Raw genomic sequence first — 27846 nt, 5'->3', positions numbered from 1 at the left:
ACATAGTCCCCTCTTTTACTGTTTTCAATGTTTTGGGGTGATACATGTGTACCTATTTGTTATGTTCATGATTTCAAAGTATAATTGATTATACATATTAGTACTTATCTTTTAACAAACTGAATGATTATTTATGGTTTAAACACTGATTTTTCAAAGATTATAAAATTAATTGTTGAATTGTACTTATTTTATGTTCACCAGACCGATTGAGTATGATATAGCGCTATAGGATTTGACACCCCATTCCTGTTGTCATGGAATGTCAAAAACCGATATTTTATCCAAATAGGGATTGCCTACGTGGTATTTCTATAGTCTCCTAGGTGTATTTTAATGCACTAAGGTTTGGTTGAATTAAAAAATCACATTTTTATTGTATATTTTATTATACTCCCAAAAGTATAGTTTGATATATTCTCATGTGTGATATTGTACAAAACAACATATATTTTGTTAATTACTAAAAACATAGTTTGGTATGTTATTTATAAAACCAAAGCATAGTTTAATATGTTATTTATAAAACCAAAGCATAGTTTAATATGTTATTAATAAAACCAAAGTATACTTTTGATATACTACTGAAAACTGTTATTTTGACGACTAAAGTATATTTAATATACTATCTGTTTGACTATTTTGGAACTGAAATATAATTTAATATATTACTTATTCGACTTTCTTAAAACCAAAGTATATTTTTATATATACTACAAACCTTTTTATCAAAATATTATTTTTCAAACAACATATTTTATACAAACTCATTTTACTTAATTATTTATTTGTGCATCTTTCTTTTGTATCATCTGTTTTCTTATCACTTATTATATGATTTATAAAAGAAAACATTTTTAAAGTTCATGACTATTTTTGTTAAAACATTTTTTTAAACCTACAAGTCATGAATCCTATTTTCGATAAAACCTATGTATCTCACAAGCATTTTTATGCTGACGTACCTATTTTTACACATGTTTCAGGTGCTGCTATGTGATGATTGTTGATACATGCTATACATAGGATAGACTCGTGCCTTAGCGACTTTAAAACTTGAAAGACAATATTCATATTTATTTGATTTGTAATAAAACAATGAGTTCAATAATGCAATAACACAAAAAAATTTTATCCATGGTTGTGAAACAATGATTCTGTTACAACACCCCCGACGTTTCCGCCACGATTTGTTGTTTTTCGTAGTCGGAGTGTGAACACAAAACCCCAATTTGTTCAACAAAACGTCGGTTTCCTTCGTTTGCATCTTCTAAAATGGGGACTCTGACCATAAACCGACTCGTTGTTCCGGTGCCGGTGGCTCCTCGTTTGCATATTCCAAAACGAGGTTGCGTCTTCCAGATCTTGATCTTAGTTTGCATCTTCCAAAACGAACGGTTATGGTGGAGTTTGCAGAGGTGGACAGTGGTTATGGTGGTGTGACAGTGATGGTGCAGGTGTGGGGGTGGATGGCGCCATAGTGGCAGGTGGTGGTGCTGGTGGCGGCAAGTGGTGGGGGTTTGCCTGAGAAAGAGAGAGAGAGAGAGAGAGAGAGAGAGAGAGAGAGAGAAAGAGAGAGAGAGTAGAGATAGTCAGCGTGTGTTTTAGAGAGAGTGAGTGTATGTGTGTGTTTATGTAGCTATATATGTGTGTGTGAATATTTTTTCTTATACTTTAATTAAAGCAAGGGTAATTTTGTAATTTCAAATGGACTTAACGGAAAAAACTAAACACCATCCACTCTAGGGACTATCCGAGTAATAAACTGTCAAACCACAGGGAGCACCAGTGTAATTTCCAAAAGTTTAGGATTATATGTGTTATTTTACAAAACCACAAAGACTATCCGTGCATTTTACTCTTAGGGGTGTTCAAAAAACTCGTGGCTCGCAGTTCGCTCGAAAAAGTTTGAAAAAAGCTTGGCTCGAAGTTGGCTCGGTGGTAAACGAGCCAGCTCGGCTCGGTTTGTAAACGAGTCGAGCTCGAGCTTGGCCTGGCTCGGCTCGTGAGCTCATGAGCCGGCTCGATAAGGTTTAAATCCTTCATTTTTTAGTCCCACATCGCTCAGAAGACAAACACTAAGAGAGTATTTCCCTTATAAAAGAAGGTAAAGGAAATGTACAAAGTGAGTTAACTATTTATACTTGCATATTTATCCATTTCGTTAAATTAAATTGCAATTATGGCCCTTATCTGTGAAAAGATTCATTTTTTAGGGCTTTTTAATTAGTAAATTTTGCGGTTCTTTGTTAGTTCGAGCTAGATCGAGCCGAGCCGAGCTAGCTCGAATTTTAATCGAGCCGAGCTCGAGCCTCAAATCTCAGCTCGATTTGAAATTCGAGCTCGAGCCGAGCCAGCTCGAATTCAGTTCGAGCCGAGCTCGAGCTGGGTCAAGCTCGGCTTGACTCGGCTCGTTTACAACCCTATTTACTCTCTTAAAAAAACACCACCCAAGTGCCAATACCACATCAATACATTTTCAACAACAACAAAAGGAAGTGTCGGCGGTAATAGTGTCAGCCGGCTATTGGATTAAATGGGCGGCAGGGGAAATAGTGTTAGGCAGTTGCCTGGCACTCCCCTATTGGCCCAACAAATTTACGATTTTATCTCGTTTTACAATTACGATTTTGCCATCAGTTCAAAAATATGTTTTTACCCACACTTAAAAATAAATTTGCGCTTTTACTCCCAGCTAAAAATTTCGATTTTGCCCCCGGTTAAAAATTACGACTTTGCCCCGTTTCAATTTACAGTTTTGCCATTAGTTTTTTTCCCTTATAATTACCATTTTGCCATCAGTTCAAAGTTATGTTTTTACCTCCACTTAAAAGTAAATTAACGCTTTTGCTCCCAGCTAAAAATTCCGATTTTGCCCTCGGTTCAAAATTACGATTTTGCCCCGTATAAATTTATAGTTTTGCCATTAGTTTTTTTTTCTCACAGCCAAGTTACGATTTTGCCCTCAACTTATATTTACATTTTCTCCATCGTTTTTGTTTGTTTTCCTGGTGAAACTACAATTTTGCTTGCAGTGTAAAATTACAGTCATGCCGGCAGATTCCTGGCACTCCCTCATTGGTTCCTTTAATTTACGATTTTATCCCGAATTAAAATTATGATTTCATACTCAGTTAAAAATTACGTTTTCCCAATCGTTTTGTTTTGTTTTTTTTTTTTTTTTTGCAAAAGTAGAAAAAAAATTTAATTGGTTGACTCGATTTAGTTTTTTCCGTCTCAAGGAGCCGCCCAACACTCGCTCATTAGTCCTGAAAAATTACAGTTTTGCCCTGATCCAAAAAATATCGTTTTAGTTTTTTTTTTCCTAGCAAAATTATAGTAGTGGTTTTTTTATTGATTGAAAATTATTCGATCATTGATCCGCAACACGGCCGGGCATCAACTAGTAATAAACATAATCGATGACGACCGAATTCCAGCAATTAAAAAAAAAAGGGTAAAAGGTCATTCTAGAGTTCCATAACCTACATAAAAGGTCCTTGAGCTATCATTCTTTTTCACGTTTACACTCAAAAAGCAAAATATAAAACCCCCCAGGGCAGTGTTGAGGACGAAAACAATCATCAAACAACCATTAATCCTTCTTCCACCGGTGAGATTTCTTAATTTTTATGCTTAAATCTTAATGTTTCAGCATACGAATGAAGTATTTGACCATTTTTCTTATTTGATGCAGAGTTATCTTTCTAATACGATGGCTAGGGTTTTATCGAACATGCTTTTTAAGGGATTTAGGTCCATGGAGTATAGTCGTACAACTGCTTCGGTATGATTTGTTTAACTTATAACGGTTTTTTATTTGTTTATAGGTCAGAGTTAGGGTTATAAATTGTTTTAATTTGATGTTTTCGCCATTAATTTATGCTCTCTTGAGAAGATTTGTTTTAGAACGGACCAGAAGTAGTTTTCGTTTGACATAATTGATTGCTGAAAGTGCAAGTGTAGTAGGTATATTGTTTTCGATAGAATTGAGAGTTTTATGTCAGTTTTGGTTATGTTTTTTTGTTGTTTTCGACTCGAGTGGAGTTTTCTGAGTAGCTAGGGCTTGGAAATTGGATGTTGAATGAGTTTTGTCATTGTTATTTGGATTATTCAGATTGGTGATATATAGAACAATGCTCTGTATCGTAGTTTAACGGTTAAACTTTAACCTCGAGAATGGCAAAATATTGAATATTGACTTTGAAATGTTGAGTTGGGCCACCTACCCAACGCAAGCTACGTTTTACTTGATCCCATTGGTTAGCAGTGTATTGGTGGGGTCCCTTGGGTTTACTGTTAACCTTTTATAAGTTTTATGATATGTGATTTAGAACTTGTAGATGGTTTGCTATACATGATTCAAGTAACTAATAATTGATAACAGGGATACTCTGTCGAAGAACAACTGTTGTTAATTTGATGTGTTGTTTTGTTTTCTGATCTGTTTGTCGTTCTTTGGATAACTAGACGATAACAGTGGTTAAAAGGGTTAGTTTTATTAAAAAAACATTGATGCTTTGTAGAATTGTAGTACCAAATTTTGTATTATCTTACACAAGTTGTATGCTTCAATCGATTAGGCCTCTGGATCATTCTTGCAGCATGGGATGAGATTTTCAACTAGTGTGCCCAATGATCCTGATACACATGATGATTTCAAGCCCACAAATAAGCTGGAGAATTCTGAAATTACTCTAAAGGACATTGTTGAGCAGGTTGATTGTTGATGAGTGTATCATATCATGAACGTCTTTGTGTTAATATTACCAACCTTGTATTTTCTTACGTCTATTAGTTGCAATGTGTAGGATGTCAAGGATAACCATGTGATGATTTATATGAAAGGGGATCCAGAACAACCGCGCTGTGGATTCAGCTCATTAGCAGTCAGAGTATTGAGTGAATACCGTACGTTTTCGTATTATAATTTACTTGCTTTCTTTTTTGAAGATATTTTTAACATATAATTATATTGCTTTATATTTTTCCCGGTCGACTTAAAAAATGTTCTTTTCTGTTCTATAATCAGTGACAAGTTTGCATCGTAATTCTTAATCTTAATATAAGATTAGAGGTTAATGCGGGGCCTTTTACCTTGTTCTATCATTGTTAGTGCAAATTGTTATTTTTACAAAATAAAGCAAGTTGTATACACATAATCAATCAATCAATCATACCCAGTAAAATCCCACAAATAGCAAAGCTATTTGTAGGGTCTGGGGAGGGTGGGATGTAGGCACACCTTACCTCTACCCCTAGGGATAGAGAGGCTGCTTCCAGAGAGACCCTCGGCTCCAAAACACCCAGGAAAGAAATGAATAGAGCATGAGGTGTGTGTGTGTGTGTATGAAGCTACCAATGTAGTATGAGTTGCGAAATAGTGCATGGTAGGACAGAACAAATATGACAACACCAAACAGCCTATACACATAGTTACATATCTACGACCATACACTACACCTAGAAACACAACTGTACAAAACATCCTATACACATAGTTACTTATGTACGCCCATACACTACACCTAAAAACACAATTGTACCCTCTCCTAGAAATCCTTAACCTTAATCCTACGTCTCCACGAGCTCCTATCATGGACCATGTTCTCAGAGAGGTGCAATTTTTGCAAATCCTGCCTAATCCGCTCATCCCAAGTAATTTTGGGTCTGCCTCTACTCCTCCTCCCCTCCACCTCGAGGGTTTCAACCACTCTAACTGGTTCTATCGTCTGCCTCCTCTTCACCTGCCCAAACCATCTCAATCTTCCCTCCTTTATCTTATCTGATATACTAGTTACTTCTAACATTTCCCTAAAAACATCATTTCTTATCCGGTCTAACCTTGTGTGGCCACACATCCATCTTAGCATTCTCATCTCTGCTACCTCCATCTTGCGTGCCTGTACTTCCTTAATGGCCCAACATTCAGTTCCATATAACATAGCAGGTCTAATTGCAACCCTATAAAATTTCCCTTTCAATTTCGTTGGGAACCTCCTATCGCACAATACCCCAGTGGCAGCTCTCCACCTACACCATCCGACCTGGATGCGGTGGGCAACGTCACTATCTATCTCCCCATCCCTCTGGACAAACGATCCTAGATACTTGAACTTAGTCACCTGCGGGACCGCTTGACTGTCAATGGTGATCTGAATGTCCTCATCGTTGTCTACTCCACTAAAGTCGCAATACAAGTACTCAGTCTTAGATCGACTAATCTTTAAACCTCTTCCCTCTAAAGCTGCTCGCCACTCTTCTAACCTCGCATTCAGGCTTTGTTTACTATCAGCAACTAACACGATATCATCTGCAAAAAGCAGGCACCACGGAAGAGCCCCCTGAATTAACTTTGTCAACTCATCTAGGATAACTGCAAATAGAAAAGGGCTCAAAGCGGACCCTTGGTGGAGTCCTACCTCCACCGGGAAAGAATCAGTATCCCCTACAGGCGCTCGGACACTAGTCTCAGTCCTAACATACATATCCCTAATTAAGTCTATATACTTCCCAGAAACTCCTCTACTCTCCAAACTATCCCAAATCAGTCTACGTGGCACACTGTCATAGGCCTTTTCAAGATCAATGAACACCATGTGTAGGTCCCGTTTCTTCTCCCTATACTTCTCCATTAGTCTCCTTAGAATATGTATTGCTTCCGTAGTCGATCGCCCTGGCATAAAACCAAATTGGTTTACCGTGACTTGGGTTTCTCTTCGGATTCTCGTCTCAATTATTCTCTCCCATAATTTCATAGTATGCCCTAGCAACTTAATCCCTCTATAATTCCCACAACATTGGGCGTGTATACACATAATATAAATCTTAAATTGTATACGAACAATCAGTTTAAAAAGAACAAAAACTTGAATGTGTTTATTCTTGCTTCAGTTTAGTTTGGTTGTTTTCGATTCCTTTGTCTACCTCTAGTTCGATGATGATTTATGGCGTATAAAAACCATTTCATCTGCGACATACCTGAATATATCATCAAATATAGTAACAATAATTAATTAATTATCAAATAAATAGGTAACAATTACACACTATTCTATAAGAACATGTTTAAATTTTGGTCACCTTCATAACTTAACTCTAATATTTATGTGAATGTGAATCTGGTAGAAGCAGCTTAATTGCCAAATTTGTTGCATTTTTGCATATGATCTCTTCTTTTTTTCATTTGGATTTAGTGTATTTTAGTTATTATTCTGATTATTAATGTGGTTTCTTCACAGGAGTCCCTATACATTCAAGAAACATACTAGAAGATCCCGAGCTTAAGAATGCTGTAAAAGCTTTCAGGTAACAAGCACTTTACATAGAAATTTATTTCAAAATAAGCAGTTTAGGAGGTTGCATGTAAATTACGCATTTGGTGACTCCGCTAATTTCTTTGTACGGTTTATGTGCAGCATGTGGCCTACATTTCCTCAGATATTTATAAATGGAGAATTTATTGGAGGATCAGACATTATTCTCAATATGCATCAGGTTAGTTTCTGCATCTTTGGTCTCTCATTCTATGGTCATATTTAATTTTAAAATGTGAAAAACATACCGCTTAATGTTTTTGGTTTTGTGCAGAATGGTGAACTGAAGGAGAAGCTAAATAAAACATCTTCAGATTAAGACAGGATTCTTGCTGCTAAATGATATTTGATTTATTATGTGATTTTAAAGCGCGGTTCTTATTACTACCGAGTGTTGAAATAAATGTTACTGTTGACAGTTTAGACTATGCGGCATGGAGACTTGTTTACTTTTCTTGATTCTCCTTGGCAGTTTTCATGTCTCTTATATGTTGCTTAGAAATGACGACTACTGCAAAAACGATGCTCGTCTTTTTTAAAAGCTATTGTTGTACCTGTATGGGCTGTATTTGGTAGGGATTGTCGCAATTGTGGTGCGTGGTGGGCTGAATTGATCAACCTAAACACGGCCTATGCATATTTGTATCAAAAACATCAACCCGACCCACTTGAAATGGTGTACCTAAACACAAACTGTGTTGTAGTATGCTTATCTATGAGTTGTAAACAAGTTGAAATGAATGTTAAAAAAAGGGTAGGTGGGTTGATCTTATAAAATATGTATTTTTTATTCTAATTTTAAATGGGTTAACGGTTAACCTGTCTAATTAAAAGGAGTGAACATGTTAACCTGGATATAATCTGTTTGGTTAAATGGATTATACAAGTCACCCGAACAATGCATATTAGACGTGAAAGACTAAAACGTGTTTAATTAAACCGGTTACCAACTCTATTATTTTTGTTAACAAGAATTAGTAGTGGCTTTGCCCTCTTATGAATACAAATGCTAAAATGGGTTGGTGTAAGACTGTAAGTTCACAGAGTGTAGAGTTTACCTTCACAAAACCCATTATTTTACCTTCACTAAAATAATGGGTTAGGCAGTCACTAAAAACTTGTATTAATTGATTGTGTTAGTTCATTGGTTTCAACCAACCTGACATAATTGTGACGGCTAGTTTAACTTGTTTATGAAATAGGTCAACCTTAAAACAACCTATTTAAGATCATGTGTAGTGGTTAAACAAAATAATGCCCCCACCATGGGGCATTATTCGACACGTTGCAGTCCAATCAGCATGGGGCGTTATTGCAAAAGTGGCGTAGTGGGAATTAGGCGTATTATATATAATGCCCCACCAATTTTTTTTCAAAAATAATGCCCTATGTAATGGGGGAGGGGGCGTTTTTTTGCCCTATAATGCCCCACTACACATGGTCTAATAACTATATTAACCAGTTAACCCAGGGTATTCAGAGTATATATTTTAATATTAGAGATGATTTTTTTAAAAACTATAAATATTTACATTTTGATGCTTTCGTTTTTAATTTTCACTTCTCGCTATTCATTCTTCCTAAAGTAAAGGGGTGTTTGGGAGTGTTTATTTTAGTGACTTATTAGCTTATTGACTTTTTGAAAAGTTAAAAAGTGTTTGGATGAGACTATTTTGTGAGGGGAATAGTCAATAAGTCACTCCATTGTGACTTAGACCATGCATAGTCGTTGGATTTTGGGTGTTTTTTTGGAACAAAACGCTCCACCATGCCCGAGATACCGCCCCTGTGGGCGTTTTTTTTTTTTTTTTTTGCAAAAATTATGTTGGAGCGTTCTATATTCAACGCCGGATCCATTTTGATTTGGCCAATCACCTGTTTCCATGCTCCATTTGTCCAATAACATTTTTATGGTTTTTTTTATTTAATTCTATTACACCACAATGCCCACATCCCCACTACACCCATTTTAAAAAACGCATCATAATACCCCATTGCTGACTGTACTGCCACAAGACGCAAAACGCCCAAAAATATGGACATTAAATCCACCACACATGGTCACTTTTCCAAAAGGTCTTGAAAAGGTAAGCCAAACATGCCTAAATCTAGTTCTTTTTTCACAACTTTATTATGTCTCTTGCAACTAGGCTCTTCCAATCTCGCCCTAAATAAATAAAAAAAATTATTAATTCAACTTGTAATTATATTTTACATAATTTTTTCATTAAATCATCAATAACTATTAATACTTGCAAATAAGTATCTACTTTTTATTTGATACACAACATGAACATGATAAGACTTTCAAGTGTGTGAATTAGAACTGATGTATCAAATGTCTTTGATACGAATACGTATACGAGTCATGTTATATTCACATCAACTATTCTTTCCTTTCGTTTAGGTGTTACATGTTTTGCGTCCCACCCTGAAGGCCTGAAACTTCATACGCGGCATTATCTCTGTTTTAGAAATAAGCCACAACTATAAACATCAAAACTGAAAGCACACATATTCTGTGCCATTAATTATTCTGAATGCATTCAAGCAATAGTGTCCACAATTCCAATACATAAACAGCATGCACCAAAATCCCATAATTCACAAACAAAAAATAATGTTTGCATGCTCATTCACCTAAAAGCAAACAGTAAACAAAACGCAGGACCCTTGTAGAAGCTGCAGAATGTAGAAGTCCTGTTATCTAACTGGATTCTTATTCCGCCGTATTAAACTTTAGAAAATGCAATTAGTGATGATGATGTTCATCTTCATCGAGTCCATCTGGAAGTCCCCCGGGGCCCACCACTTCCAACTGTAAACCACCAAGCCAGATGTTAGTGTTTATCAACAACTAAACCAACCTATACCAGTTCGATCCAAAGACCAAACTGTAATATAACATGGCTATTGGCTTCATATTGTTCCTATTAAAAAATGTGTAAACAGGATATTTTACACTGACCATTAAGATTAAACAGTCGCACTCGATAGTACATGTTATTATAGAACTTAACTCACATAGCACAAAACGTGAGTCAAACAAAAAACAACAAAAACTGCCACCAAATACTTCTTAATGAAAGAGCAGAAAGAGAGAGTTCGAAATCATGAAATGAAAGATGAAAGTATAAAAATTAGGGGAATTGGCATGTAATAATCCCAACTAGACGTCAATGGCCATTCCCACCTTTCACCTATTTTTCCTCCACCGGTCCTCGGTTAAAAAAAACTTAACGGAGTTAATTTTTTTCCAAATTACAAACTGCCATATTAGGGCTTTTGATCAGAATGAGGATACGAGTCTATTGATGTAAAACTTACCTCGGAACGGTGCTCCAAACGACTTGATTTTTGTTGATTGGAAGTTTAAACACCCAAATTGAAGCACCATTTTCGTCGTTTGGAGCACAATTTCAAGGTAAGTTTTACATCATTCGACTCGTATCCTCGTTCTGATCAAAAGCCCTAAAACGTCAGCTTGTAATTCAGGAAAAACCATAACTCCGTTAAGTTTTTTTAACTGAGGACCGGTGGAGGAAAAAGAGGTGAAAGGTTAGGTGGGACTGGCATGGGGAATATTCAAAGGTGGGACTGGCAATGGCCAATGAAGTCTAGTTGGGATTATTACAGGCCAATTCCCCTAAAAATCAAGGTGAATTTAATGAAGTATTTTATGTTTCAGAGTATGCTCATTATTTTAGCTTGGACTTTCTCTAAAAATAAAGCGTCAGAAACCAATGAGGCATCCAAATAGGAAAGATGTTGCTATTCTTGTGAGCCAAAAGAGGGGGAAAATTAGTTAATGCAGTTCCATACCAAAAAAAAAAAAAAACACTGTTAAAAAGCCACATTTCTTAGAAACAGACGAAATATGAACAATTAACTTGCACAAATATCCTTTGAGGCCACATCTGTTACCAAGAAAACCTAAAGACCGTTCAAAACTAAAAAGACATGGCGTTGTGAATTTGTGATATTTGAAATATGACGGACATTAAAAAACAAGGTGTATTTAATATTAAAAAATGATACTATATTTCCAGCATTTAGCGCCTAAAACCACTGAAAGGGTCGATGCAGCTCCCCTCCCTTCGTCATAAGGGGCAGTTTTAACCGCTTTCTAAGGATTTTGACCTAGAATATGATTCTCAAATTTAACCAATCCAGATTGTTTCTGGAAATGAACATCCATTTAGATTTTAAACCAAATGAACATGAAACTTCTGATATTTCATATTTGAAGATAAAAGGTACTAAATGAGTAAATCCAAAACTTAAAGAACAATAACAATTTAACCAAAATCACACAATTTAATGAAAAAAATGACCGAATAAAAATTTGAGCAGTACTCACCACAAAATATTGTGAGCATACTGGGCATTCATGTGGTTCACCTTTCTTTAGCCAGAACCAAACGACGTCATGCTCATCCTCTACAAAAGAAAAGACATAGTATTTTGTTAATAAACTATTAGTCGCACAAACAACTTCATAACTACAAATAACAGAAACAATAACAATAACAGGAAAGAGCTAGAACTGACTCACCTCCTTCAGCTCCAGGACAACCAACAATCCTTTGATCGTAGTAAGACTTGACCACAGCAGGCGCTTCCTGACAACAGAACAACAGACACAACTATAGCTTCAGTAGCTTCAGGCATTCAGCAACAAATCAGATATCAAAATCACACAACAAATTATACACAAGGAATAAAAATATTCAATTCGTTGTGATCAATATGAGTGATGTAAGAAAGTCCAATTAAAAAGTTTGAGGCTATGTGTGCAAAGCATGTCAGGTGAGCTGTTGAATTATGAAAGTTGATATATGACTAAATGTTTATCCTATAAAGTAATTTATGCTAATTTTGATCAATCAGAACTATTATTTCATACATACAAAATGTGGCCATTCCACTTCTTATAATATTGGTGACATTTAACGAAGATGTTTCCTCTCCAAAGTTCACTGACTTGTAAAGTATAAGATTCTTAATGAATCTATGAATGTACTACACTAGATAAAGAATACTAGTATGCTTGAACGAATGACCATAAGCGAAGATATGATTCTTCGTGAGTCATATAAGTAGAGTATATCCCCAAACAAGAAGCTAATTTATATGTTTGTTTTCATGTATACGCTGCAGAGTAACATCACTTCTCGAAGACCTGGCATTAAAATATGTATTTATAAAATTCTTATAACTGACACTGCACATCAATAGTTTCGCCTATTGGTTCTCCGGTTGCTTCTAGGAGTAAGTGAACAACAGGACTCAAGTCACATAGCAGACTAATACAACCATTCAAGTTCATAAAACACTCAGAACTAATTATTATATTACTAATAGCTAACCAGTGTGATTTCGTCTTTAAACCGGTGGTAATAGCGCCCTAAATTAACACAGTTCCAATGTATGATTTAAAAGAGTGTATAAACAGCTAAATTTATACAGTTATAATTCAAATCAATGACACATATCATAAAACTTATAAGCATCAAAATCCAATGAAAATATCAACACATTATCTAAATACTTGCCTTGGTACCAAAAGGACCTTCAGGAAAATTGATATCCAGAATGTCCCGTCCCTGATTACACACAACAAACAACAATCAATATTAATCTCAAAAAAACTACAAACAGTTCTACCAGAACAAATCGCCAAACAATAACCGACCTGAAGCTCAGCTTCAAGCTCTTCACGCTCGTGACCGGTCGCAATAGGCATCACATCTTCCACTTTCTTCGAGACATTTCCTACAATTCACACCACACACACACACACATCCAAATCCACATATCATCAAAAAAATTCACACAATAACGATATACACAACTCCGACATACGGATTAATTACGTAAAATTATAGATCTGAGGTGATAAAAAGTACCGGAAAAATGACGAGTGACGACAGTCGCCGATGGACGAAGAGTGAGCGGCGAAGGTGTAGATGTGATGATTCGATTAGGTCTGGCGAGAGATCGGAGAGATGAGAGTTTAGAAGATGCTCGTCTCCACATGGTTTCACGTTCACCGGAACCCTAGGTTTTCAGCTGTTGATCTGAATCGGCGACGGCGACTTTTCGTTTTTGCGTGAAAATGATTAAAAAACGAGTGAAAATGAGAGTTTTGTGTGAATGGAGTGGGGTGATCGTCTGGGTGTGGGTGCATGGGAGCTTCCGTACGGTAGTACGTTATGCATCTGTTCTTGTACCTACTCATCTCTTTAGCAAAATTATACACGGTGTAATAAATTTTCAATTCTCATATTTTAGGCACGTGATACTGGTGTTGTTCACGAGCTGAGCTTAGCTAAGCCAAGCTGAATTAAGCGGGCCTTTGCTATTTTACAAATCAGGTCGAGCCGATTGGCTCGTTTACAACCAAGTCGAATATTGAATGAGCATCTTTTGTGTCTGTGGCACGCAATTTGGATAGCCTGTGTTGGATACCTCTTTAAACCTAGTAGAAAGGGTAGAAAGTACTCATAGCATTATAGCCTATTGACATCTTCAAAGTGAAATAAGACTTAGAGACCATTCGGTTCTGGGTTTAATTCTCACAAGTAGTTTTTTCCGGTTTCCTACTAATTAGGTTCAAGTTCTACATACTACAGCCCACAGGAATAAAAGAAATTTGCAGTTATAAAAAGGGTAGAAAGTCTAACGGATTGCCCCAAAGTTGATGAATCCCCGTGGAAGTCCAAGAATCCTTCATATTTCGAGCCGAACTTCAATTTGATTCCTTTTCTTTTTATTATGGATGATGTTTGAAGCTTGAAAATAAACAAATACAAAGTTCTCCACAACTTTTTCTTGTTTTAAATGCATCGTACTACACAAACAAAGTTGTACTTCTGTTCAACCATATATGTACTTGCCATTTGCTAAGACTAAAGGGTATGGGGGGCGGCTGAGGCCTGGCTAGGACCGGCGCCGGTCCCCCACACCGCCCTCTGGGCTCGGCTCGGCAAAAGCGACTCCCCACAGCCGGATACGTCGGGCCTCCTTTCTCTCACAATAACCTATACATACATACATATATATACATAAAGGGGCTCATCCCCCACCCACCTAGGTCCATTCCCTCCAAGTCGAGCCTACGTGACGCTGACGTGACGGCTCATCCCTCCATACCCACTAGTCTAATGAAGTTGATGATTACTAAAAGCCATAAGATACCAAGGATATTTGGTAACACTCTCATTGGATAAGATTAATAACACGTCAAATTTATTTTCAAAGTTTAACTTAGAAATATAATATTTACACACACCCGCGTTTTAGTGTCATTTATGCTTTTATATAAAGGCATCAAAATCAATACTTATATAAAATTTTCACGATTTGTGATCATGTTATAAGTTAATTTATTATTAAGTAGAGGTGACAATGTCATATATAAGCCTTAACCTTAAGGTTTTTAATCCGACACATTATGTGTTTATACTTGAAAGCCTAACGAGATTTAATTCATAGATATTTTATAATGTGTTCTGTACTCCTATTTTTATCACAAAAAGTTATGACATGTTAGGCAGGCCATGAGGTGTGGGATCGACAAGGAGGTCGGGGAGTCCGACGTAGACTCGACGAGGATGGGGAACACCACCCCCGCCCCCCACCGGTGATCGTTGGCTTCGTGGGGATAATCCTATCTCCCCTGTGCTTCTATCCATTGCACATACCGTTGAAAAAGGGAATGGAATGGGATCTAGGGGAACACCATCCCCTAGGCCTAGATGGGGATGGAAGGAAGGGTAGAAAAGGAGGCTCATGTAGAGCTTATGTGTTCGATAGAAATCATAGAGAGGTGGGGAATCGTAACCCATGACTAGGGTCTAGGGGTGTAAACAAGCCCACAGGACTCGTTATTGGCTCGGTTAAAAGCTCAAGCTTGAAATAAAGCTCGTTTGGTTATCGTGCCCAAGCTCGAGCCTGAAATACAAAACTCGTTTAGGCTCACAAGCCTAAACAAGTCCAAACAAAATTTTATTTTTTTATATATAATATAGTAATGATGATAATCACATTGGCGAGCCGACCTTTGGCTCGTTTAAGCGATATTGAAGCGAGCTCGAGCCAAGCTTTTAGCTCATTTTAGGTTGTTCTCCCGAGCTCGAGCTTTGGGTTTTGCTTGCAAGCCGAGCTCAAGTTTCATAAAAACATGATGAGTCGAGCTTGAGCTGGGGTTGAATAATATAATATTCAAATGTTTGAGTAACCATTATCTTTTTCAATCTCATTTGACAACATTATAAGATGATAATGCCAACTACCTATAAGCTTCACAAGTAAATCAAATTGGGTTTAGGGTTGTAAAAAATAAAATATTTGGCTACTTGAAATACTTTTCAAAGTGTTTAACTATGGGTAAACTATCAAAATATGTTGTTATTTAACGCAATTACTTCAAAAAAAAAGGCGTTTACCTACAACACATCACAAAAATTGTGGAAAACACCAAGAATAACAAATTGGTGTATCTTATATAACAAATAATTTGATTGAACAGCAGCAGCTGTTTAGAACAGGCTTATAAACAATTTGAACAACCCGATGACAACTGAACAAATTACACGCGAACGAGGGAGCTCTTTAGCCCACCCGAAACTTAGAACCAGAGTCTGGCTCCAAACTAGCTCATCGAAGAATACACATCAAAGAATCTACTGAACTAACAGTTTGCTAATAAACTTAGAACCAGAGTCTGGCTCCCTACTTGTTTTCAGAATTTACTGAAAGTAACAGTTTGCTAATAAATGGTAATACAGCTGCAAGCAACGCCTTCGGGCACTCCTCGTGAGGCAAATGGCCACAACCAGATATCGCAACTAGCCTCTGCAAGGGTATATATGTAATTTCCAGTCAAATGAGGTTTTTGAGTTGGGTTGTATGGTGCTTGAAATCCCAAAAAGATAATTGAGTCAAATACTGAATGGTCAATTTAAGTTATCTTTGATCTCAAACAGCGTCGTATGGGTCGTGTTGAACAGAAAGAAAGTCACCCAAAAATGTAATTTTAATGGATGTAGACTCCTAAATCGTTTTATTTAAAATTTAAAAACTTGTAATTTTAAAATCATTTAAAGAGTAAAGTACACGGATGGTCCCTGTGGTTTACCAATTTTTTGAATTTGGTCCCTAGCTTTCCAAAAGTACACAGGTGGTCCCTATGGTTTGCACTTTGTAACACATTTAGTCCCCAGCCAACAAATCTAAAGGTTTTCGCGTGTCCAAGTTAGGGACTAAATGTGTTACAAAGTGAAAACCACAGGGACCATCCATGTACTTTTGGAAAATGTTGGGGACTAAATACGTTACAAAGTGCAAACCATAGGGACTATTTGTGTACTTTTGGAAAGCTAGAGACCAAATCCTAAATTTTGATAAACCACATGATCCATCCGTGTACTTTACTCTCATGGACCGGGTCAAAACGGTCCGTTTTACAAAAGTATTAAAACAGTGGGGGTGGTATTGGTGGTCCTATCCTAGCGACGAATAGGTGGTGGGGACAAACAGTGGACGTAGGTGGTGTTAACCCATTTGGACCCATTTAATTTAGCAAGTCTTATAAGTGTGCCCCGTTTTAATCCGTTGTATAGTTTGAGTAGACCCGAATTCAACTGGTGTGTTAACTGAGTATACCTAAATAGGCGTGTATACTATATATACGTATACTAAAGTAAGAAGATAGAAGGACCAGAATAAACTCACAGAATTTACAAACTTGGATGCCATGGCTTGAACAGATTTTAGAGGAACAAGAGCATCTTCAGCTCCAGCTATAACCAAAAGTGGTGTGTCGTGCACCGCTTTTACCAGTAAAGATTCGTTTTGTTGGGTCAGAATTGTTTCAGACGACAACCGACCAATCTCATGCAATGATTCATCCCAACCTTCTACACATAGTGGTGCCTGATATAATCACTTACATTTCAGGGATGTGAAAAATAATAAAAAAACAAACGTTAATGTACCAGAATCATATGTTTATCATCATCATCATACTCAGTAATCCCACCAATACCTTGTAGAGGCTTAGCACATCCATTGTTAGCTTTGTAGCATCATACCATGCACGCCTGTTAACAACCTGAGAAATTTCTGTGCGAAGTAAAGGACGAACCATATGCTTCTTTCCTAAAGAGGTACGCATGAGTATTCTAGCAAATCCGGGAACAACTTCTCTTGACAAATTTGTTGTCAGCAACACTACACCTTTAATTTCAACCTGAAAATGAGTATACAGATGTGAACTAAATTAGTATTCTTCACAATCTTTATTTATTTTTTTAAAATTTAAGGATGTACAAGAAATATACAAAAAAGGTTTAACTTACATCAAGACTCGGAGATTCTTTGGCTCTCTGTGCAGCCTTCAAAGCAAGAAGGCCTCCATCATCATGACCGACAAGCACAACAGAAGAAAACCCCATCTCCTTACAGAACGAAAGAAGCATGTCAACCTGGAAAATATTTACACAAATGAAGTTCAGATGTGTGTTCTTGATTTACAAGTTACACAAAACTGCAAGATTTGCTAATAAAAGATAGAGTAAAATGCCATTTTCGTCCCTGAGGTTTGGCCAGTTTTGCAACATTCGTCCAAAGGTTTGTTTTTCCGCATCTGGATCCAAAAGGTTTAAAATCTTGCCATTCTCATCTAACTCGTTAACTCCATCCATTTTTCTTCGTTAAGCCAGGGTTATTTCCAACTTTTTTGTTAACTTAAAGGGCAATTCGGTTTTTATCAGGGGTGTTCGGTCTTTTTACATAAAGTGAAAAAGACCGAATTGCCCTTTTAAGTTAACAAAAAAGACGGAAATACCCCTGACTTAACGAAGAAAATAGATGGAGTTAACGAGCTGGATGAAAATGGCAAGATTTCAAACCTTTTGGATCCAGATGCGGAAAAACAAACCTTTGGACGAAACTCACAAAAACCAGCCAAACCTCAGGAACAAAAACGGCATTTTACTCTAAAAGATGTTACTATGATAAAAATTTAGAACATTTGGATACATTACCTGAGCATCAAGCATGTAAGGGTTGGGCAAATTATTCGACTCCCATTCATCTCGCTTTGTTCTTGAAGTCAAACCCCAACCAGGGCGGTCAAAAGCCGCCACAATACACTTAACGTTCCGAGACAACTCACCCATAACATGCCTCCATGAGAATACTCCCCCTCCAAACCCATGCACCAAAACAATCCCGAACTGTCCATTTACTTCAGAAACTCTTTCAAGCGAGTGAGAAACAGATTTCATAGTAACATTCTCATCGTTCCCTTCGTCTAAACTGAAAACAGGAATTTCTTGAGAAAGCACATCACCGGAATTAATACCGTCTAATAAAGGAGAATGCAGAGGAGATGTGTGATATTGGGTTTTCAAAATAACATTGCTAAAGCTCCTGTGACGTTGATATTGGGTTTTTGAAATAACATTTAATAATGGCCTTTCGAGCAGGGTAGAGGATAGTGTACGTGAAGGTGGACTAGGCATACTAATTTTATAGTGAAGTGTGACACCCTGGCAACCCATGAATAGACTGTCCACGTCAGCGAGGAATCGAACCGGAAGTTCACCATCAGTACGAACTTGAACTTGACCCACGGGTTTTCGTCTGATTTCACTCTCACTTTTTGGTGCCCTGACAGCAGGAGTTGGTGATCGTGGCACTTTAGCATACACAGATGTAAACAAATTCTTGCTCGAAAGAACCTACATATTAATAATAATAAGAATCAACTTAGAATTAAGAGTAAAAAACCATTTTTGTCCGTGAGGTTTGGCGAGTTTTACGACTTTCATCCAAAGGTTTGTTTTTCTGCATCTTGGTCCAAAAGGTTTAAAATCTTGCCATTTTCATCTGGCTCGTTAACTCCATCCATTTTTTTCCGTTAAGGAAGGAATATTTTCGTCCTTTTGTTAACTTAAAGGGCAATTCGATCTTTTTCACTTTATGTACAAGCTTTTAGCATGTACAAGTAATCAGAAAAGACAAAAAATACCCTTAAGTTAACAAAAAAGATGAAAATACCCCTGCCTTAACAGAGAAAAATGGATGGAGTTAACGAGCCAAATGAAAATGGCAAGATTTCAAACCTTTTGGATCCAGGTGCGGAAAAACAAACCTTTGGACGAAAGTCGCAAAACTGGCCAAACCTAAGGAACGAAAATGGCATTTTACTCTAGAATTAATGATTGTGCCATAGTTTAGATAAAATAGGTGACTATACATACTGATTCAGGATCAATTCGGTGAAGCATGAGTTTTCTTCGTGCTCTGCAGCTAGCTCGATAAGCAATAATCATATGCCCGAGAGCAAAAACTACAGATGATAGAAACAGTACAGGCATTCCCCATGATTTCTTAAAATGAAGCCTTTGTCTTGAAGGAGAAGATGAAGGTTCAGTTTCTAGTTGTGAATTGACAGTGAAAACACACACTTTAGCTGATAAAATAAGAACTGATAAGGCAGAGCACAATGCCACTGTTCCAAGATATTGACCGTGTGAGAGCAGAGAACCATCACAGATCATATAAACACCTACAGTCGCAAATGGAATTGTTATACTTATAGCACTCATAAAAAAGGACATCAGCATTCATACTTCAGTACCAATATCAATATTTTCTAAATCAACCAAGAAAGAAATTGGTGCAACTAACGAATTGTCATGATAAATGTTCTCAGTCATTGACTCATTGCCTAATTAAAAGCGACATGTGTAAAATTACGGATCCATCTTATTTATGGCTACACGGTCTACATGCAAAGAAACACTTCAAGATTTTATTTCTTTTGATTATCTTATTTGATTAGCAAAGATGACAATCAATTAAAGGAAAAGGTAAGAGGAGAGCAAGGAGGACAAAAGCACTATCTAAGACACATCATTATCAGAGTTTCACTTTTATATGCAGCAAAAAAAGTATAACTCAATGATTTCAAGAAACCCATGTGTAATCAAGTAATGTCACTATAACAGCATTTGACATCTAGATATGTAATTACAACTTTTACGCCCCGCTTGCGGTGTGCACATATAATGTATAATTGTATATATGTGTGGGCGGTGGGCCCTTGGGGAGCAAAAGTGAAATTGCACTAATTTTAACATTATTTTACTAATTTCGTGAAAATAACGTTAATAGCGGGGGACGGTTAATCATGCATCATGTAGTGGCGTTGATAGCCGAAAGACAAAGGGGGTACATGCCCTAATCGGCCTTTTTGCTGAGAGTTATGCGCCTTATGTCCAAGGCTTGATGCAAAACTACTATGGAGCCGAGGGTCTCACTGGAAGCAGCCTCTCCATTCGTAAGGGGTAGAGGTAAGGCTGTCTACATCTTACCCTCCTCAGACCGTACCTTTGCTTTGCTATTGGTGAGATTAACTGAGTATGATGGTGATATGTAATAGCAACTTTACTTGACAAGTTGTTATGAACCTTATTTTTAAGTGCAAAATTGACCAAAAATTTGCAGGTAGACAAACATTTAAAAACGAAAACAGATTAGCTACTAAATACACCGAAACTTGCACATAATCAAACTAATTCAAACATATAATAGCACAAGGTAAACAATTATCTAATGCACAAATACAGTAGCTTGAAGTTCATAGCTAATAAAGAGGTCAATTATAAAAAACAGACAAACAAATGTGTGCATTATCATGATGGCTGTAACTTTGAGCAATAATCAGAATATGTACAGTATGAAGCAAATGCCCCCAAACAAAAATATATGCAGGCAGCCATACAACCGGAATATCAGTCAATGAACTTCTAAATGAGGATCAGATAATAACTTCTAAAAATCTATGTTGTCAAAAGCGCACCGGGCGCGCGCCTAGGCGCTCAGGAGCAGCGAGGCGAGGCTATAGCGCCTGATGGTAGCTTAGGCGCAAATCTGGGCTTTTTTTGTAAAAACGGTGCCCAGGCGCGCGCACGGAACCAGACGCAGCGAGAGAAAAACGTGGGCTTAATTCTGTCAGGCGCTCCTTTCCTTTTTTATGCTATTTTTTTAAAGCTTTTTACAGCTTTTTCACAGCTTTAAACCATTGTTTCAACTGACTTGAAAAGTCAACCTTTTAACCATTGGATAAAGATGCGTCTCCTTGTCCTTTTTAATCTAATCAGCCACCACCAGACCATACTCATCTTTTTTAAAAGTTAAAACACCAAAATTAAATGGCTTTTATAATCGTTTCTTTATTTTATATGTGGAATTGTGTTAATTTTCAAAGCATAATATATCTTTTAATATTTTTCCTCTATGGCGCCTTTCTTAAAAAAGCCCTCGCTTTTTTGCGCCTTGCGCCTAGGCTCCAAGCGAGGCCTATGCGCCTCGCCTCGCCTGCGCCTTGCGTCTTTGACAACATAGCTAAAAATTTGCAGTTACACAAAACCATTTAAAAAATAAAATGAAATAAGAGCTACTAAAAACACCAAAACATGCACAAATCAAATTAATACAAATATACTATAGCACAAGGTAAACAATTTTACTAATACACGTGACAGTAGCTTAAAGTTCATAGTTAATTAAACAAAAAAAAAAAATTATACAAAACAGACAAAGAAATATGTGCATTATGATGATAATAATACCTATAATTTTAAGCACTGATCAAAACATGTGCAGTATGAAGTAAAACACAAATGTACACAGCGAACTAAACTTGCATACATACAGGTAATTATAAGATATCTTATCACCGAAACCACATGAATATCGGTCAATCAACTTCTAAACAAATATCAGATAATAACTTCTAAAAATTTAGAAGAAATAAGAGCTACTAAAAACACCAAAACCTGCACAAAATCAAATTAATTCAAATACACAATCGCACAAGGTAAACAATTACTAATGCACATTACAGTAGCTTAAAGTTTATAGTTAATTAAACATAAAATTATACAAAATAAACAAACAAATATCTGCATTATGATGATTATCACAAGAATATCGGTCGATGAACTTCAAAACGGGTATCAGATAATAACTTCTAAAAAACTGCAGTTACACAAAACTATTCAAAAATTAAAAGAAATAAGAGCTACAACAAACACCAAAACCTGCACAAAATCAAATCAATACTAATACACATCATTCCAAAAATAGAAGAACTAATATGCACATTACAGTAGCTTAAAGTTCATAGTCAATCAAACAATTAAACAGAAGACTATACAAAACGGACAAACAAATGTGTACAGAACAAAACAAAACAGAAATAAAAAGAATTATGCATACACATACAGGTGATTATGAGAGATCTGATAACTGAAACCACAGGAACATCCATCAACGAACTTCTAAACGAGTATCTAGCCATATGCTCTTCAAAACTGTAGCATCTAACACACATAAGCCTCGAAATCAAAACACTAGGAACCAATACATCACCAATTGCAAGCAAAACCGGTAGGGATAACACTAACAATGACGTTACCATCACCGCCACAACATACACCGTCCGTACAATCCTCCACAGTTTCTCCAACAACACTCTTCCGGCAGCCATAATTTTCTAGTTTTAGGTTCAGATTACTGTCAATTTGAGTCGGTTAACAGGAGATCTGAGATCGAACGGTGAGAAATGGAAACCGGATGAAACGGCGGCGTTTCAGCCATGTGAAGTACGGTCGGTGTGTGTGGAATTAGACCGAGAGGAGAGAGATTGGCGTGGCTAGTGTTTGTAGAGGAGATGAAAGTGGAGGAGAGAGAGGGCCGGTGAAGAAGTCCGGTGAGTTTCGGTGAAGAAGTCCGGTGAGTTTCGCCGGAGGAGTTGGTTGTTGTTTGTTTCTTCGGTTTTTGAAGAGGGATCATTCTTTTGAATCGTGCATTATTTTATTTGTTCTTTCAAACAAAAAGTTTTTATTATTATTTTATTTGATATTTTAAGGTTAATGCATAAAATAACCAAAAAGAAAAAACAAAATATTTTCTTATTTCATACAGCTTACATGTTAAAATCTATACAAATCGGGTTTCTAACCTAGTAACTAGTATAAACATTCTAAGGCTGTGTGATATGGGCATCGTCCCCGCCTCATCAAGGAACGGCGTCGGCCGAAACACCACTTCGCCTCCCCCCCCCCCTCCCCCCTTCCCCAGGACGTTTTAGTTTATGTTTTTTTAACTTATTAATGTTTGGTTTTTTAATATTAATAAATTTATTTTTTTTAACTTATGTAATGTTTGAGTTTTTTTTAAAAGGTAGATAAATTTTAAAAAAATAATATGGTGGGGTAGTATCATCCTTCATTTCCAGTGATTCTACCTTGAAAAAACATCCTCCAAGGGGATTATGATGTGACGTCTATGTCTAAAATAGAATTGCTATTTCAGATGTATGAGAATATTGAGATGGATAATTTTTCGATTAAATAAGACTATACAAGTTTATATAAACGATAAAAAAAATTGTTCACATAAACTAAAGTGTTACATGATGGATACGTAAAAAGAAAAACCATACAGAAATAGATTCCACATATGTAACAAGGATGATTGTAGTTGACCTTTATGAACAATTCTACAATCACATGCATTTTAAACAAGTTCAGTTTCTTTAATATACCAAAGGATTTTATTTTCATATGACATTAAAAAAATAATAAAAAAAACTTGTGTTTTATTTTTTTAGTTATAGCAACGTTAATTTGTTGTATAATTTAATATACACTTATATAAATAATTTTAAATCGTCAAAATAGCATATTATTTTTTAAATTAAATAAACAGTATTTCTATATATACAGAAGAAAAGATATTTGCTTCACATATTTATTGATATTAAAGTAAACGTTAAAACTTATAAAAGAGTTTTAAAACTAAAAGGCGGGCGTATAGGATGGGCCGATGGGGTGTTATCTTCTCATGATTTGAATTTGATGATTTTAACGTTAGACACTGCCAGTTAGATTTTAAAAAAAATAATAAAATATATAACATTTGTCAACAAAGCATTTTGGTTGGAAAATGCATTATTAAGTGTTACTTAAAATATTCAAGATAAGTTAATGATAGGATTTTTTAAAGATATTCAAAGTGGAATATAATCTGGTAGGAAGCCTTCACTTGATTCCTCCATAGGTTGGCACTTTCTCATATTCATTGTCATTTGCTGTCTCTCTATTATATTTATAGGTTTAAATAAAAATAAGAAACTTTATGAGAATAAATTTAGGTAGTGTTTGGTGTTTTGATCAAAAAATTAACTGCAATAATCTTGTGATCAAATTTGTATGTGAGCAAGTGTGTTTGAATGTTTCGTGTAACAAGTATGATAATAAAAGTAAAAAAATGACACGGATAATTATGAGGATAGTAGGTATAGTGAGGGTCATCCTTAAGGGATGGGCAGCCACGTAGGACATCACATCCTCAGACCGTGGGGTATGGTGGGGCTTGGGTTGGGGGCATGAGTTGACACGTGTAGTTCGAGGCCCCCCACCGCTGAGTGGTGTGTCCGTGGGGTATGGCGGGGCTTGGGTTAGGACTTGGGTTGGGGTATGACGTGTCCTGGCAGTTTATTAAAAACAAAAAAAGATTACAAAAATACACACAACATTAAAAAAAAAAGCCTAAAATTTTATTAAATTCTTAAAACGATTACAAAATAAAAAAAAAAACCTAAAAACGATTACAAAATAAAAAAAACCTAAAAATTACAAAAAAAAAACCTAAAAACGATTACAAAATAAAAAAAAACCTAGAACGTTAGGTAAATTTCAAAAAGCGCGAGCTTGTCGAACGCCTTTCGCTCCTTGCCTCGAAACTCAATGTTCGTCACCGCCACCCAGTCCTCGTGGCTTAACTCACCGCTCGGAACGGCTTCGTAGTAGGCCTTGAAACGATCAAGCTTCGGTCGTAGCTCGCGCCATTTATGTCGGCATGCGTTTAAGTTGTGTCGGTCGTGTCCGACGTTATGTCGGTAGCTTGCAAAGGCTTCCGGCCAATATCGTGTTTGATCGGGTTGTCGCCCCTTCATTGCGTCAACGACGCTTGTGACGAGAGCTAATTCTTCTTCATGGGTCCAAGAGGCCATCAAGTGGGTTTTGGTTGGGGTAGCGGGTTCGTGGGATCAAGTGGGTTTTGGTTGGGGTAGCGGTGGACAACGATGGTTTGGGTTGGGGTAGGCCGGTGGGGTTGGGGTTGTATTTATTGGGGATGTTGACTGTTGGGGGTTGGGGTGACCGCTTGGCTTGGCCAAACGGCCACAATTTAAAATTCAAACTCAAACACCCCGCTATGACATGGCCAACAAAGCAAATAGGAGGCCGCCACATCGGACCGCTAGCCCGCCCCACGCCCGGCTTCAAACCCAAGCTCCCAGGGCCACGCCCCAACCCATGCCCACCCGGGGTGGTGGCTTGGGCGTTTTCCCCCAACCCACGCCCCAACCCAAGCCCCATACCCCATAGTCTCATCCCATATGGGATGACCCTCCAAGCAATTTTAAGGGGGAGGAGGATGGGGCCCCACATTATCTATAAAAACAATTAAAAAATATAACTGATTTGATTTTATAGAGAGAGAGAGAGAGGAGAGAGAATGATGAAAGAGAGAGAGAAAGGTGGGCCGTCGCAAGCGTCTGGAGGGTGACGGAGAGAACGTGATGGACCGCAGGGGGGCGGTGTTGGGGTGCGGCGCCAGGCCTAGCCGGGGCTGGGCCGGCCCCCATACCTCTGAGAATTTCCAGCATAAAACCTCACTTTGCCTCTTATTGTTCTTGATTGAAATGAAAGTTACAATGCGAGAGCAATATCTGATTGTTTCTAAGTGTTACAAAGTAAGTGATTTGAGTGTTGTGTGTCATGTTACGGTCGCATTGTCCCATTATATATTCTGTACAGAGAAGCTATGTTTGAGATTGAAATGGGTAAATACTCTGGATCCAGGATTTCAGATCATAGAAAGCGACGCGACCCCTAACAACTGTCCTCAAAATTTGACAGTTGGATTTACCATTTACAACAATTAGATTTTCAAAATGTCACAGTAAAGACGTGATAAGACGAGACTCGACATGTACTGATATTTAAGGTAATGGAACGACGTTGTTTCTTGCAGCTATAGATATCCCCTATATTTTCTCTTTTTTATTTCATTGTTATATCACTATCTTATTTAAATTTTGCTATTGTAGTGATATTAACCACTTCGCTATAACGCGTGAGTTATCTATAGTCGCTTATAAAAAGTGAGTGTCTCCAAATAACGGACCGTAACCAAATAGTCCTAAAAAATAGGAAAGAACTTAAAGAGGATTTGAATATTTTTGAAAAAGAACCAATTCATATTCAATTCATATTCCAAATGATGCTACTACCAGGCTTTATATAGACTTGTTTTTAGTCCGCTTAAATAAAGTTTCTAAGCCCAAGATTTAGAATTTTACTCTAGGAATCCATACGGTTCACACACGCTTCATAGCAGAATCTAAAAGCAACGACACGACACACCAACCCTCCTTACTTGCGGCACCTTTTTAGTAACCAAAATGAAACTGATTCCGGATTGGGCAAAATTAGGGCCTAAATCAGGGGTGATCATCGCCATGGTTATTCAATGTCTCAAATCTCAATCTCAATTCCTAAAATCTCATCGCCATGTCTGTATGTGTGTAAATATTGAGCAATCCCAAAGAATCACTAAATCACTAATCAGTTGCAAATTGAATGATTTGATCTATAATATTTGATTTTGATTTGGTATTGGTGATTATGTTGATATTTATTTAGGGTTGTCAAGTATTCAAGAGTCAAAAAAAGGGATTGGATGATTGGTGATTCGTATTGCCGGTTTGCTGGCTTGGAAGATACTACTCAGATTAGTTATAGAAAAAGGTCGATTTGTTGATTTTCTTTATACAAATTCAATAGGGCCCAAACTTTATAGTTCGCTTAGTGCCTTCAAAAACGTTGAAACGACCTTGTTCCAAGTAAAGTAATTTGTTATACGAGTTTAACCCGGGTTATAGCTTTGGTCTAATGTATACATAATATTACGAGTTCAATAATAGTTGAAAACAACAAAATCAATTATGTGAAATTATTATTCCTTTCATTTATCACTTTCAAGAATGAAAACACATGTATACTCAATACAGGTTAAATTATAGCAAAGTTCCAAAATACAGTTTCATCTTTGACGGCCATCGCCAACCACACTGTCTATTTGCAACATATGAAACACACTTTGTAAAAAAAATAAAAGAAAGAAAGAAGAAGAGGAGGAAGATAACTTCTAGATCTTAAACATAGGAGTTGGTGGGTGTGTGCGTGGCCAAGGGGAGTTGTTGGCCCTTTAACGTTGGGTACACCACCCCGGGTTGGCGTTTTGGTGAGCGTTGCCCACTTGGCGTGGCAATAGTGCTTGACGTGTGACGCTGGCCTGGGTGATGTGTCTGACAATGATTTGGCTGGATGCTGATGATTAATATAAAAAAAAACAAAAAAAAATTTAGGTGCCACATGAC

General features: G+C 36.9%; 3 protein-coding genes across 3 annotated transcripts; 1 reads left to right on the top strand and 2 right to left on the bottom strand.

Moving 5' to 3' along the window:
• Positions 1 to 3469: 3469 nt before the first annotated feature.
• LOC110915927 (monothiol glutaredoxin-S15, mitochondrial) lies at positions 3470 to 7875 on the top strand. The gene is made up of 7 exons (XM_022160677.2): positions 3470 to 3613; positions 3698 to 3787; positions 4584 to 4718; positions 4812 to 4911; positions 7242 to 7308; positions 7419 to 7497; positions 7591 to 7875. The coding sequence occupies exons 2-7, from the start codon at positions 3716 to 3718 to the stop codon at positions 7633 to 7635; spliced, it is 498 nt and encodes a 165-aa protein (XP_022016369.1). The 5' UTR covers positions 3470 to 3613; positions 3698 to 3715; the 3' UTR covers positions 7636 to 7875.
• Positions 7876 to 9814: 1939 nt separating this feature from the next.
• LOC110915215 (cytochrome c oxidase subunit 5b-1, mitochondrial) lies at positions 9815 to 14059 on the bottom strand. The gene is made up of 6 exons (XM_022159880.2): positions 13226 to 14059; positions 13012 to 13091; positions 12872 to 12922; positions 11872 to 11938; positions 11677 to 11756; positions 9815 to 10134 (listed from the first exon to the last, which is right to left on the bottom strand). Exons 1-6 carry the CDS (start codon positions 13353 to 13355, stop codon positions 10069 to 10071), a joined length of 474 nt encoding a protein of 157 aa, XP_022015572.1. The 5' UTR covers positions 13356 to 14059; the 3' UTR covers positions 9815 to 10068.
• A 1743-nt stretch (positions 14060 to 15802) lies between these two features.
• LOC110915113 lies at positions 15803 to 23198 on the bottom strand. Its single transcript, XM_022159748.2, has 7 exons — positions 22620 to 23198; positions 19589 to 19896; positions 18368 to 19066; positions 17681 to 17806; positions 17368 to 17571; positions 17055 to 17255; positions 15803 to 16175 (listed from the first exon to the last, which is right to left on the bottom strand). The coding sequence occupies exons 1-7, from the start codon at positions 22882 to 22884 to the stop codon at positions 16053 to 16055; spliced, it is 1926 nt and encodes a 641-aa protein (XP_022015440.1). The 5' UTR covers positions 22885 to 23198; the 3' UTR covers positions 15803 to 16052.
• Between the last annotated feature and the right edge of the window lie 4648 nt (positions 23199 to 27846).

The sequence above is a fragment of the Helianthus annuus genome, chromosome 12 (assembly GCF_002127325.2).
Source record: "Helianthus annuus cultivar XRQ/B chromosome 12, HanXRQr2.0-SUNRISE, whole genome shotgun sequence".
Classification (NCBI taxonomy): domain Eukaryota; kingdom Viridiplantae; phylum Streptophyta; class Magnoliopsida; order Asterales; family Asteraceae; genus Helianthus; species Helianthus annuus.
This window is presented reverse-complemented; position numbering and strand designations above follow the sequence as displayed.

Excerpts from the sequence above, each read along its gene's own strand:
- LOC110915927 (XM_022160677.2), top strand. The coding sequence starts at position 3,716 with ATGGCTAGGGTTTTATCGAACATGCTTTTTAAGGGATTTAGGTCCATG. Across the intron at positions 4,719-4,811 it reads TAAAGGACATTGTTGAGCAG|GATGTCAAGGATAACCATGT; the intron begins GTTGATTGTTGA and ends TGCAATGTGTAG. Across the intron at positions 4,912-7,241 it reads CAGAGTATTGAGTGAATACC|GAGTCCCTATACATTCAAGA; the intron begins GTACGTTTTCGT and ends GTTTCTTCACAG.
- LOC110915215 (XM_022159880.2), bottom strand. The coding sequence starts at position 13,355 with ATGTGGAGACGAGCATCTTCTAAACTCTCATCTCTCCGATCTCTCGCC. Across the intron at positions 12,923-13,011 it reads AGCTTGAAGCTGAGCTTCAG|GGACGGGACATTCTGGATAT; the intron begins GTCGGTTATTGT and ends GTGTGTAATCAG. Across the intron at positions 11,939-12,871 it reads AAGGTCCTTTTGGTACCAAG|GAAGCGCCTGCTGTGGTCAA; the intron begins GCAAGTATTTAG and ends TTCTGTTGTCAG.
- LOC110915113 (XM_022159748.2), bottom strand. The coding sequence starts at position 22,884 with ATGGCTGCCGGAAGAGTGTTGTTGGAGAAACTGTGGAGGATTGTACGG. Across the intron at positions 17,572-17,680 it reads AAGAATCTCCGAGTCTTGAT|GTTGAAATTAAAGGTGTAGT; the intron begins GTAAGTTAAACC and ends ACTCATTTTCAG. Across the intron at positions 17,256-17,367 it reads ATGTGCTAAGCCTCTACAAG|GCACCACTATGTGTAGAAGG; the intron begins GTATTGGTGGGA and ends TGATTATATCAG.